This window comes from Microtus oregoni, unplaced genomic scaffold, assembly GCF_018167655.1.
Source record: "Microtus oregoni isolate MIOR12 unplaced genomic scaffold, Mior012 000053F_ref0000044, whole genome shotgun sequence".
Taxonomy (NCBI): Eukaryota; Metazoa; Chordata; class Mammalia; order Rodentia; family Cricetidae; genus Microtus; species Microtus oregoni.
This window is the reverse complement of record NW_024543829.1, coordinates 10,831,020-10,844,235: the sequence shown is the minus strand read 5'-3', so window position 1 is coordinate 10,844,235 and position 13,216 is coordinate 10,831,020. Positions and strand designations below refer to the sequence as shown.

Here is a 13,216-nt window from a genome sequence, read left to right as displayed (position 1 = left end):
AACAGCGAAGATCACAGTAAATGTTTGTAAATTGGCCCTGGTGCAGAATTAAACAGACTCCAAGATGGGTGTGGTGGCCTGCAATCCCAGCCAGCGCTCAGTAGGCTGAGACAGGAGGATTGCCTTGAGCTCAAGGTCAACCTGGCTATATAGTAACTTCCTTGCCAGCCTGAGCTACAAATTAAAAGTCTGTCAAAAGAAAAATAAAGAAATGGGGGGAGATGTTCAACTTAGAGCCAAACAGAACATATATATACATATATATAGATATATAGATATTAAAATAGAACATATATACACATATATAGAGATATATAAATCTTAAAACACTTGAGTCATTTTCCTAAATAATGTGTGTTAAGGACAACATTTAAACATATGTGTGTAGTGTGAACACATACATTGTTCATGCAACAGTTACCAAGCACACAGTTTCTAAATCTGCTGTCAAAGTTTCCCTCTTATGGTTGTAGAGCGGTGGCTCATAGTTAAGAACATTGGCTGCTCTTCCAAAGGACCCAGGTTCAACTCTCAGCACCCACACAGCAGTTCACAGCTGTCTGTAACTCCAGGTCCAGGAGATCCGACACCCTCACACAGACATGTGGGCAGATAAAACACCAATGCATATAAAATAAAAATAAATAAAATCATTTTAAAAAGAAAATCCCCCCTTGTAGTGGCATATGCTTTTAATCCCAGAACTCAGGAGGCAGAGGCGGGCAGATCTCTGTGAGTCTGGTCTGCAGAGTGACTTCCAGGACAGCCAGAGCTACACAGTGAGACCCTGTCTCGAAGTAACAAACAAACAAAAAAGGTCCTTTCTTATACTAATTTTTCAACAATAAAATTTAGCTCTTTTGCCACTGAAATTGTTCTTGGAAAAAGACACATTATAAACACATATAAATGATAGTGTCTATTAGCAATAACTTCATACATTTTCCCATTCAAAGCCCATCTTTTCCACTTAGCCCAAATCTTACAAAATGACAGAATCTGTGACTATAATTCCAGAATTTTAAGCAGTTAATTATAAATGTGTGACTTACAGGGAGTTGTTAATGCAATTCCATATGGGTGACTTATTGGATGGGTAACTACAGCATCTCCATAACTGACACTTAAGTTGTTAAGTAAATTTAACTGAACCAAAAGTCTAGTACAATAGCAAATAAGAGAAAGATTGAAATTATGGATTATATTTGATGGAACTTCTAAAAACATTTTATTTATATTTAATTTCAGCCATTAGCTCATTTTCTAAACCTGTAAGTACATTGGCCTAAAGTTTAATATTTTTCAAATTATTTCGAAAATATTTTAAAAGAAAAACAATTGAGGATTTCAACACAGTTACAAAATGCACAAATTTAAAAAGTTACATAAAGCAGTAAAACACACCTGTAAAAACCCTGAAAATTCTTTATTTAAAACATTAAGTTATTGAAAGTGGGGATATAATGTAAAATAAAACTCTCAAATGCATCACTTTAAAGAAAATATACAATAGCGTACAATGTAACATATACAAAACAGAAAAATAAATAATCACCATTTATCATCAACGGGAAGATTTGCATGTGTTCAAAACAGTCATAATTTTAAGTCAGACAGAATACGGGCCAACGGGGATTGTTTCCTTAGTCTCTTTAGAGCCGTTTTAAATTCCGCTTGCTTTGGGCACTCCCTGGGAGAACATCTTTACGATTTCGTGGCTTCGCCGACCTCCTTCTACATTCTTCAGACCCATGATAAGCACACAGACATAACACACAAAAGTCAAAGCCGCAGGCCAAACGGCTGCACAGAGCCCTTTTCTTATACGGCTGGTACTTAGCGGGGGATTGGCACCTTGGGCAAGGTTTTAAAGCTTCATCACTGAAAAGCGTGCTGGCAACCTGCAGCGGAAGCACGACACTCAGTCTTCCAGTGTGACACCGATGGTCACTTTATTCCAAACTCTATTTCCAACAACTTAGGGTCCATACTCACCTTAACATACTCTTCCTGTTTACTCCTCAGGTGGGTGAGGGAAGAGCTTGCTACAGGAGTCAGAACATCTCCCCAAGGGGACACAGTTGGCACCTGCTCGTTCTGAGAAGTGGGTGCCTGCGCCTGTGCTTGCACTGTTCTTAAAGCTGAGCGGCTGAGAAGCTGGAGCCGAGTGGCAGCGTCCTGAACATGGAACACAGCCGCCTGTAGTAAAGACCGAGAACCAACATCGCAAGTGTTCCAAGTCAGGGCAGCTTCCTGCCTGGCCTGGAGTTCAGTGTCTAGGAGTGGGTTATACCACCAGGATCTCTTTTGGGAGTTGGAGGAGTTGGGGGACAAGCAATCTTTTCCCACCTAACTTTTAAGTCAAAGAAAGCAGGTTTGGAGATGGTTCTGCAGGTAAGTGTGCTAGCCATGAAATCCTGACAGCCTGAGGTGGTGGTGGGGAGTGGAGACAGGAGGAAGGCCAGGAGCTCGACAGCACAGCAGCCTAAACGAGAGAGCTCCTGCACCAGCAAGGTGGAAGGGAGGCAAGAGCCAGATCCCCACAGTTGTCCTGACCCCCCCCCCCCTCTCTCTCTCTCTCTCTCTCTCTCTCTCTCATCATGTATATTTTGGAGATGATCAATTACTTTTTCATTTGAGCCATTTGTCTATTACTGACAAATTCTCCTCTGAGGAATCCGACGGTGTAATAGCATTGTGGTAGTCTGCAGGCTGTGTGACCACAGCTGCTCAGTTCTGGGCTCGACAGCAGAAATACCCAAGAGAAACGCTGTCCAATCAAACTTACTTTGAGAATCGAGGGACAGAAAGGACTTGGCCTACAAGCCATAGTCTGCAGTCCATTTTTAAACCAAGATCAAAATTGGGGGAGAGGGGAGAATCTTTTCAAAGCCTGCCGTGGAATCTTTGCACGCTCTTACCTTAAGCACAGGGTGGACAGACACGAGGATGGCTGACATCACATAACCCCGTGTCTGTGGCTGACTTGCAAAGATCTGGTTCTGATTCACTTTTATGGCTGTCTTATACAGCCTCGATATTTTAAAATAAGGAGCAAAAGCATCTCTCGTATGAACGAGATCCCACATTACTCAAATGTGCGTTAAGAAGTGTGCTAATTGGCTTGTACACCTTAGAAGTATACACTGTCCTTTTGTCAATTATATACCTCAATAAAACTGGAAAAAATAATTAGAAAAAAGCATGTTGGATAATAATCTGTAGTCTTGTACTTTGTTAGGGCTGCAATGGGAAAGGTTCCTCTTAAAAGCAGACTGGACGAACCAACTATGGGGATGAACACACGGATGAGTTTCCTTACAGCTCAGCTGTCACTGTGCTGCTTCTCCTGGGAGCCTCCCGGGCTGGAATTGGCCCCAGCAGGAGAACTAACACATGAGGAAGTACAGTAGACTAGGGGTAGGGGATTCAATTGGTGGAGGTTTTAGAACACACGCAGTGGCTGCTGTTGACGTCGGAGTTAGAGCTCGGATGCAGGTGCATATATTGAACTTGCTGGCGGACTGTCTTTATGACATTTCTGTTATTTGTGGCATAGGCCACAGTGCCCAATAAAGAGCTCCCTGAAAGGACGCCTGCTGGACCCTGACTCTGAAAAGTGCCGTGTGCATGCACCCCAAGATGAATCAAGGTGTCAGCGTAAGTAAACTGAGAAGCAGCAACCACTCATTTAGCAAGTATTTATGGGATGTCGAATTGGCTGCAGTTCTTCTGGTTTTGTTTTTAATGTCTAAGAGACAAAGCAACCTGCAAAGGCACGTGTCATGCCTGCTGACAGTCTAGAAAACATAGTTCTCCTGCCTGTAGTCCTGTTGGCCTCACACTTGCTTGGCCCGTACCCAGAGACCCACCTGCCTCTGTGAAGATGGAGCTGTCTAAGGGTCGTTCATTCCACAGTGTGTGCCAACAGTGAGGAAGAGATGAGGCCTCTCGGGGGAAAGGCACTGATCCCGGTCCAGCAGGCGCCCACACTGCTCTAATGTTGGAGAACAGAAGAGGCTCAGCTCTTAGTGAATGTTCCCAGCCTTGCACCTTTCTGAGACACCTTTCTGTACAACCTGAGGAAAATTGCCAAACAGCTTTGTTTTGAGATGTTTCTAGAAGTTTTAGCTAGTGGCTCATCAAGATAGGCCAGGCATAAATTTACGGGCTCTTGTGGAATAGGAGGGCACAGGGTCTGGGAAGGTGATCTCTGGGGAAAAGGAGGAAAGGCAGAATGTGTTGGAAAGCACAGAGGAGATCACAGTCCTTGCAAATAAAGGAAAATCAATCCAGAATCTGTAGAGAAAAACACCAAGAGGAGAGACACAGGTAGAGACACACTGGGGTTGGGAGAGACAGACACGGAGAGAGGCAGCAATAGAACTGGCAATCGTTAAGTCTGGGAGAAAGTCCCACAGGAAGACACATAAGACAGTACATGTGCATGCGTGATGGCACATGCAGTAATCCTGGCACTAGAGGGACAGAAGCAGGAGGATCGGGGAGTTCAAGGCCAGCCTAGGGACCCAGTCTGGGGAGCCGGCTCAGCAAGGAGAGGGTTCGTGCAAGAATGGGCAGCTAAGTATGGATGCCCAACACTCATGTAGAAGCTGGCCAAAGTGGTTCATGCCTGTAACTCCAGTCCTGGCCGGGCACAACCAGGTCCCTCAAGTTAGGAGAAGCCCAGCTAAGCCAAGCTGCTGAGCCCCAGGTTCACTGAGGGAAGCTCTGCCACCAAAGTAAGGTAGAGAGCAACAGACAAGCACACCTGACATTGGCCTCTGGCCTCCACGTGTGCACACACACATGAATATGTGCACACATACAAACACACTAAGTACACACCCATAGTCCCAGCATTCAAGAGGCAGAGGCAGGAGGGTTGCCACAAGTTTAAGGCTGACCTTGTCTACATGCAGAGTTCCAGGCTTTCACAGTGAGACCCTCTCAAAAAAGAAAACACAGAAGCTTAACAATAGGGTACATGTCATAAGACCCTTCACATGGCCTCTGGGTCATGCTCACGTCTGATCCACCATAAATGGTGATGTAATTCTGGTCATAAGACAGGAGAGAGATCCAGAGAGGGTGGTGGGGAGTGGTGCTAGTGCTGAGTGCCTGGAGAACTGACCGAATCCCCTCCAGATAAAATAACAAATATTGTCCGGGCATGCTAGCACACGCTTTCAATCCCAGGATTCGGGAGGCGGAGGCAGGTAGATCTCTGAGTTCAATGCCAGCCTGGACTACAAAATGAGTTTCTGGACAGTCAGGGCTACACAGAGAAATCAGGATTCAAAAAAATAAAAAATAGCATTCTAAGTGCATTATCTAGAAATACAAGAAATAGAAGTAGAGACCAGAGGCTACTGTGGTATCTCAAACCTGTAATCCCAGCACTCAGGAAGGTAAGGCTGGAGGACTACCATGAGTTTGAGGCCATCATGGTTGCATAGTTTTAAGAAAGCCTGGAATACAGAGTCAGACACTGTCCACAGACATGGCAAGGAGGATGATGAGCTTTGTTAGAAACCTAGAATCCAGCTGTACTTTTGAAGTTTGTTGTGTTTTGAAGGAGCTCTGTTAGCAAACTAAAATAAGAAAAAAATGTATAAGGAAAAAATGTAGTCCTTTAAGAAGCCAGACAGTGCACCTGCCTTGAAGCCAGTAACTGTTCTAGTTGTCCTTTGTACTGTGTTAAAGCAGCCTTTTGCCTTCTCCCCTGTTGTATTGGGTAGTAAAGTGTATGGAAAATAAATGCGGTGATTCAGCACTCAGTGTTTGCCGAGTTGCGCTCCCATTTCTAGCCTGTGTCTCAGGGACTCTGTCTTATCTCTCTTCTTCCTACTTAACATTTTTCTAATCCTCATGCCCCTACCCTGGTAAGTGGTATCCTTGTCGAAGCTGCTCCCCGACATACTTTCTGGACGATCTGGAAGTAGTTTAGAAAATGAGAACTTCTCAGGGGATGCTGGCTAACTGGGAAAGATTCACAGATGAGAGAGGCCAAGCGTGGTGCTCAACAACGTGGAGTTACCGGCTACAAACCACTTCCGGCAGGATTCCCCCGTTACCTGAGTATTGGATTTCAGCTGTATGATATAAAGTTTCCGCCTCTCGTTTGCCTTTTTATCCTGAGCCACAATTTCACGCCAGTTTCTGCTGACATTCCAAACACTACAATAAACAAGTCAGGCTGTTACTGCATATTCTCCAAAGGTTGAAATTTTTTGTAAGGTAACCAATAATAAAAATATTTTAAAGATCTTGAACAGGAAATTTAAGGTTAAAATTACATATGATATGATTTGATCAACTCATTGTTTCAGATTCATTCACCATATGAAAGAATTCCTATTAAAATACTAAGCACATAGTGGCAACTTGACAGATTGCCATTTCATTTACATTCCTTTAATTTTTTTAAAAAAAATATTCATTTATTTATTTATTAGGTATTAGGAGCAGGGGAAGGCAAATACATGTCATGGTTCTTGAGTCCAGTCAGAGGACAACCAGTGAAACTTGGTTCTCTTCTCCAGTGTTGGACCAGGGGATTGAACTCAGACCGGCAGGATTGGCGGCAAGTGCTCTTACCTGCTGAACCACGCTGCCAACCCTGTAAGCCAACATAGGCCATGGATGGTGGTTTAGACCTGACATCCAAGCACTTGGTTAGATGAGGCAGGGCTGCTGTGAATGCAAGGCCAGGCTGGGATACAGCAACAGCAAAAATCATAAAGCAGACATGAGCCACTGGGATATCAGGGTCATATGATATTCCACTATAAATTCTGAAATCAACAAGCAGCACATGATGACCATCTAGTATGAGACGCTTTCTTCCATTCCTGTATCTAGCCAATCTCTGGCACTTCTGGCCAAATGAACTTAAGAAGAACCCTTCACTTAAATGCCAAACAATAGCTATACTGTGCACAGCGCCCTTAGTGATACAGGCTGCTGCTTCTAGGCTAAGAGCACCCTGCTGCCGAGAGTGTCCCTATTTTATTCATAAAGCTCAGGTAGGACGGATGCAGCTGGAGATCAGCTTCAGCCTCTTAGTGAAGAAATGTTAATCTGGCCTTTCTCTCTCTTCCTAATTTAGCCAGTCAGGGAAAGAGACCAGGAGACTGAGAAAGAAGGCGCTCACCTCGAGGGCCCGGGCAACTCTCCAGTTATCAACACAACTGCAGGTGTCATCACCTAAGTCCATCTGTGTGCTTTATCTCTCAAGGAGGTGGGGAGAAAGTCACCCATTAAAAGGGGAGCCAGAACCATGGGTCAACCTGAGTCTGATCACACATACAGGTGGAAGTAGAGAGGTCCTTCCACAAAGTGGTCCTCTGGCCTACATGACTGACATGGCATGCACACACACAACACACACACACAAAGTGGTCCTCTGGCCTACGTGACTGTCATGGCATGCACACACACACAACACACACACACAAAGTGGTCCTCTGGCCTACGTGACTGTCATGGCATGCACACACACACAACACACACATACACACACACACACACACACATACGGTCCTCTGGCCTCCGTGACTGTCATGGCATGCACGAGCGTGCACACACACACACACACACACACACAAAGAGGTCCTCTGGCCTCCGTGACTGTCATGGCATGCACACACACAACACACACACACAAAGTGGTCCTCTGGCCTACATGACTGCCATGGCATGCACGAGCACGCATGCACACACACAAAGTGGTCCTCTGGCCTCCGTGACTGTCATGACATGCACACACACAACACACACACACAAAGTGGTCCTCTGGCCTACATGACTGCCATGGCATGCACGAGCACGCATGCACACACACACATGTGATCCTCTGGCCTACATGACTGTCATGGCATGCACGAGTGCGCGTGTGCGCGCACACACACACACACATACGGTCCTCTGCCCTACATGACTGTCATGGCATGCATGAGTACAAACACGCATGGTCCTCTGGCCTACGTGACTGTCATGGCATGCACACACACACAACACACACACAAAGTGGTCCTCTGGCCTACGTGACTGTCATGGCATGCACACACACACAACACACACACACATACGGTCCTCTGGCCTCCGTGACTGTCATGGCATGCACGAGCGTGCACACACACACACACACACACACACACACACACGGTCCTCTGGCCTCCGTGACTGTCATGGCATGCACGAGTGCGCGTGTGCGCACACACACACACACATACGGTCCTCTGGCCTCCGTGACTGTCATGGCATGCACGAGTGCGCGTGTGCGCACACACACACACACACATACAGTCCTCTGGCCTTCGTGACTGTCATGGCATGCATGAGTACAAACACGCATGGTCCTCTGGCCTCCGTGACTGTCATGGCATGCACGAGCATGCACACACACACTCTCTTCTCCATAACTATCTCATCATCGCTCATGTTACCAAGAAGAGCACCATTCAGACCATAAACACACATTCTTTGTGACAAACAGCTCCACAGGGAGGGAGGGGCAGGAATCACTGAAGTATGACCAGTACGAGTGAATCACACAAGCAGCCACCCAAATTGTCACCCGACATTCTGACTTCCCTGTACTGAGATATGCTGACATTCCTGTGTTCAGCCATGCTAATATTTAGACACCTTTGAAAGGCACACACCAATGCACGGGTATGTGCATGTTATCCGTCTGGGTTACACCAACATGTGCTTTACCAAACATACTCTGAAAGGTGGCCTAACATTAAGAGTTTTCATGAAGATATTGGAAAGAACAGAGAGCCCAGGGGGGCAGACCTGCATCTATTTCTGGATTATTACAGGAAATTTATTTCATCTAGGGATGTTTCTCCATCTGCAAATTACACAGGTAGATCAGACACCTCAGAAGACTTCCAGCAACAAAATGTATAACTTGCCACAATAGCTTAAAATAGATCTGTGGGAGAAAGGCCAGTGGGAGCAGTAGCTATAAAAATAACACAGACCTAATCCACACTTCATGTCTTCCTGTGAAGAAGGAGAGTCACGAGGCAGGAGGTGGCTCATCAAGATGAGATACTTGCCACCGAGCCTGAAGACCCACAGGTAAAGGGGAGAAATGATGTCCATGAGTGGTCCTAGCCTCTGCCTGTTCTCGCTAACATGACAACGGAGGTGTCCTGCCTTGTGACAGCCCTGGACCCCACACACTGTCAGCATTGTCATTCTGATCCCCTTCCTTCATCCCTTCAAACCCCCGCTGTTCTCTGTAACCATGAAGTGCCGCAGAGTCGACCACAGTGTCTGTGGACAGAGTTCTGCAGAGTCTAACCTCTCAGACACAACTGTCTTTTTCTGCTCTGTCAGCAACAAAGAAACAGGCATATCCATAGCCTAAAATGAGAGCTAGCTATTTTTCTTAGATTCTAGAATTTGGATGAAATAATAATGTTCATTATTTGTGATAGTTTCTCAGTTACTATAATTTCTCTTATTTCTGATCAAGTGTCATAACTTTAGAACAATTTGTATCTATAATGGGATGTGAACTTTTAAATAAAACATTTTAAAAAATCTGTGGCATAAATTGGGCATGGTGGCACACACCTTGTAATACCAGGACCTGAAAGTGGAGGCAGGAAGATCAGGAGTTCAAGGTCATCCTCAACCACACTGTGAGTACAAGACTAGCCTCAGATACAAGAGACCCTGTCTGCGTGTCTCTCTTTCTGTGTGTCTGTCTGACTGTCTGTCTGTCTGTCTGTCTATCTCTCTCTCTCTCTCTCTCTCTCTCTCACACACACACACACACACACACACACACACACACACGGTAGGAGGGACTGGGGAAATAGCTCATTTGGCAAAGTGCTTGCTGTGTAAGCAAAAGACCTGCATTTGGGCCATCATCAGCCACATAAAAGGCCTGGCACACACTTGTAATCCCAGTTGGGGAGGTGGAATCTGGAGGATCCTGGGATCTTGCCCAGCCCAATTGGTGATCTTCACATTCAGTAAGAGACCTTGTCTCAAAAAGTAAAGCCATGAAGAAATATTGAAGACTATGAATTGACTTCTGGCTTCTACATACATATACCACTACCACCACCACCACCACCATCATCATCATCTTGATTTTTCTTTTCCTGACCTTGAACCAGAACCTGAGTAACCTTTCTGCCCCAGTTTCTCAGCTATCTGGGATTACAGGCCTATACCATTAGATCCATCTTTTATTTTTGTTTTTAAATAGAAGGACTTACTTAGCAATCTCTACTAGGGAGGTCACTTAACCAACCTCTGATATGGGTAATACAACCGAAGACAGAAAAAAAAAAAAAAAACAAACATCAGTTTAAAAGATGATGAACGTTTTCTTCCATGAGCAACTTTTATTTCTTACCTGAACAAACTCTCTGAAGTCAAGAAATCTAAAACCACAGTTAAAATATGCTTCAAATTTCGATACTGTAATTCTGTCAAGATATCCAGCTGTTCTATGCCCATCTTCTTGCCAATCAGTCCAGCCAGAACACGCCGCAGTCTGTCTATTTTCCCCTCATCCCTTTCCTCAAAGAATGCCTGGTCATCTTCCTGCTGGAATCTCTTCCTTTTGCTTTTCATAAAGAGCTCATGCACTAACTGCAAGGCTGGGGTATTTGATAAGTTCTTAAAGCAATCCCTGATCTCACAGGAGCCTTGCTGACCCTCCAGGATGCCTGAAGCAGCACCTACTCTTGCTTCAGAGTTGGGAGTAACCATCTGCTTTTCATCTTCCGTTTCTGACTGGGAGCCTTGCTCCCGAAGAGTAGACAGTCTTCTCAACCTTCCAGGATGCTTTGGATTTTTTACGAGGTCCCCCACTCTGGGAGTCCCCTTCTGAAACAGGTCTTGCAAAGAGCCCTCTTGGTCAGAAATGGAATCTTCCGACTTATCCCAGGTAAGGGAGCTAAAACCACTGTCTCCAGGTGTTGAAACACTGTCTCTCACTTCTGCTGAAGAAGAAAGTGTTTGGCTCCCCTTAAATCTAGTTTTTGATATAAGACTACTTATTGGAGTTACATACGTGGTTACCTCTGCTCCATAGGTTGCCTGGCTACCAGAGGAGCCCAGTTCAGGACATGTATTTTCATCACTAACACTTAAACTGCTGTCGCTAAAGTCATGCGTGATAGAGCCTTTGAAATCATTGCCTTGAATTGGAGACAGACATTCCACTCCGAATAAGCCACACTCTCCCGTGGAATCATCAACTGTGGAAGTCTTGTGCTGAGAAAACCTTAACCTCAACTTCTGACTGCTGGAAGTACCATCCTCTGTCACCAATGAGCTAAAGTTGTCCTGCTCTGGGAAACGCTTTTCTGGGCTAACAACGTGGCTTATGTTGCCTTCCAGAGACCGGCTATGTGGATCCGAATCCCCTTTCAGAAGAGCGAAAGATAAGTCGAGCCGCCTGCGTAAGGAGCACGTTTTCCTTCTGACTTTAGGAGTCTCACAGAGTTCTGGACTCCCACCCTTCTCTTTCCTTGGGAAAGTAGGTTTCTTTCTATGAGTGGGAGATACTGCAGGATTGGCGGAACCTCGGCATGGAGTTTCTAGATGCTCCTGGAATAACACTGGGTCCTTTTCTTTCTTATGAGAGCTGAGAGTCTCTGGCGACTCATGACGGTCCCTGTGCTGAAAGGAAGAGGTGGAACAGAAACCTCTGAGGCTGGACCTCTTAACAATGACTGCAGGGGAGTCCTCTTTGCTTCCTGCTCCATGGCTGACTGAATACCTTTGGGACATCTTGGAATTCTCTGTTTTAACAAAGTAAAAACAAGTTTATTCTTCCTCTTCCTTTGCAATCATGAGCCAAGCAGCTTACGCCAAAATATATTATTTGTGTTAAATACAGAGAATGGGAAATTATATATAACAATTTTTTCAGAAGTTAGTTAAAAAGAAAACCCCCATAATATACCATCATATATTTCCTAATTAAAACAGCACCTTGCTATAAAACCAGAAGGCAAATATCCTGATTACTTGACAACTGTGGGCAATGCACTGTGCAAATATTTTATTGAAATATTCTTGTTTGTTTTGTTTTCCGTGAGACAGGCTTCTCTGTGTAACAGCTCTATCTAACTGTTTTGGAACTCACCTTGTAGACCAGGTACCTCAAACTCAAAGATATACACCTACCTCCGCCTCCAGAGCACGGGGATTAAAGGGGTATGTCACTACGACCTGGCTCTTGAAATCATTCTTATTCTTTATCTGTGGGTGTGTGTGACAGACATGCAAACATGTCATAGTCCATTGTGGGGAACTTGTGGGAGTCAATTCTTTCTTTATACGGTGGAGATTAGGGAATCTGTGCTACATAGGTTAGGCATATGAGTAAAAAATGAGTATTACAAAAATTGCTATAATAAACACAATATTAGAGAGTCATTTTTTCAGAACAAAGTAATTTTTAAACCTCTGCTCATGTTTTGGCAGTTTTGACCCCATCCCTCATGATCACTGCTAAATTCTACATATGCCCAGGAGGTCAAGACAATTAAACCTTGCTTTCAACAAATTGCATTATACTTTAAAACAATTTATGCCTTCTAAATATTAATGAATTATGTTCATCTCATAAATCCTTTTCTCTTGTAACAATATTAAGTTCAATCAATTTGGTGAAGTTGGATCGGGTGCTTGTGTCCATGTGGCCTTCTAAGAAACGTAACTATTCCGCTACTTCACCACTAGGTGCCTCGCCAGCCTACTATATGGAAATGAAGCCGAAACCGTTGGAGAGTGGGAAGCCCATATATGCGCCCTCTCCCCGAGAAACCACAGGCTTTGGTTTGCTGTCGTCATTCTTATCTTTCCTGTACCCCAAAATTCCTACTTCAAAACTTTTAAAAATATCCACGCAACCATAGGTCGCCTGGCTTATTATCCTGACCCAACAGTTGACTGATGTTCACTTAAAAAATAAAATAATAATAATAAACGGGTCCTGATAAAGGGCTCGGAACTCGCATCTACAAATAAAGACGTCCAATAGGTCAGAGAACTACTTAGTTAAAAGTAGATGCCCTTGTTCGTTCAAGTGTAATCTCTTACCCTCAGTCAACCTTGAGTTCCTAACACTTGTCAAAGTAAGGTAGGCTTCCAAATAACTAAGTCTCTCATCTTTGTCTCTAAAGTTCATGCCGAGGTACAACCCCCTTAAAGAGAAAAACCT

The 13,216-nt window shown here is 44.6% G+C and overlaps 1 protein-coding gene across 1 annotated transcript; it reads right to left on the bottom strand.

The window, feature by feature from the left end:
• Nucleotides 1-1,652: 1,652 nt before the first annotated feature.
• Fbxo43 (F-box protein 43) lies at nucleotides 1,653-13,183 on the bottom strand. Its single transcript, XM_041637793.1, has 5 exons — nucleotides 13,096-13,183; nucleotides 10,394-11,789; nucleotides 6,078-6,180; nucleotides 1,996-2,199; nucleotides 1,653-1,901 (listed from the first exon to the last, which is right to left on the bottom strand). The coding sequence occupies exons 1-5, from the start codon at nucleotides 13,181-13,183 to the stop codon at nucleotides 1,653-1,655; spliced, it is 2,040 nt and encodes a 679-aa protein (XP_041493727.1).
• Between the last annotated feature and the right edge of the window lie 33 nt (nucleotides 13,184-13,216).

Excerpts from the sequence above, each read along its gene's own strand:
- Fbxo43 (XM_041637793.1), bottom strand. The coding sequence starts at position 13,183 with ATGAACTTTAGAGACAAAGATGAGAGACTTAGTTATTTGGAAGCCTAC. Across the intron at positions 11,790-13,095 it reads GAACTCAAGGTTGACTGAGG|AGAATTCCAAGATGTCCCAA; the intron begins GTAAGAGATTAC and ends TTGTTAAAACAG. Across the intron at positions 6,181-10,393 it reads ACTTCAGAGAGTTTGTTCAG|TGTTTGGAATGTCAGCAGAA; the intron begins GTAAGAAATAAA and ends TGTTTATTGTAG.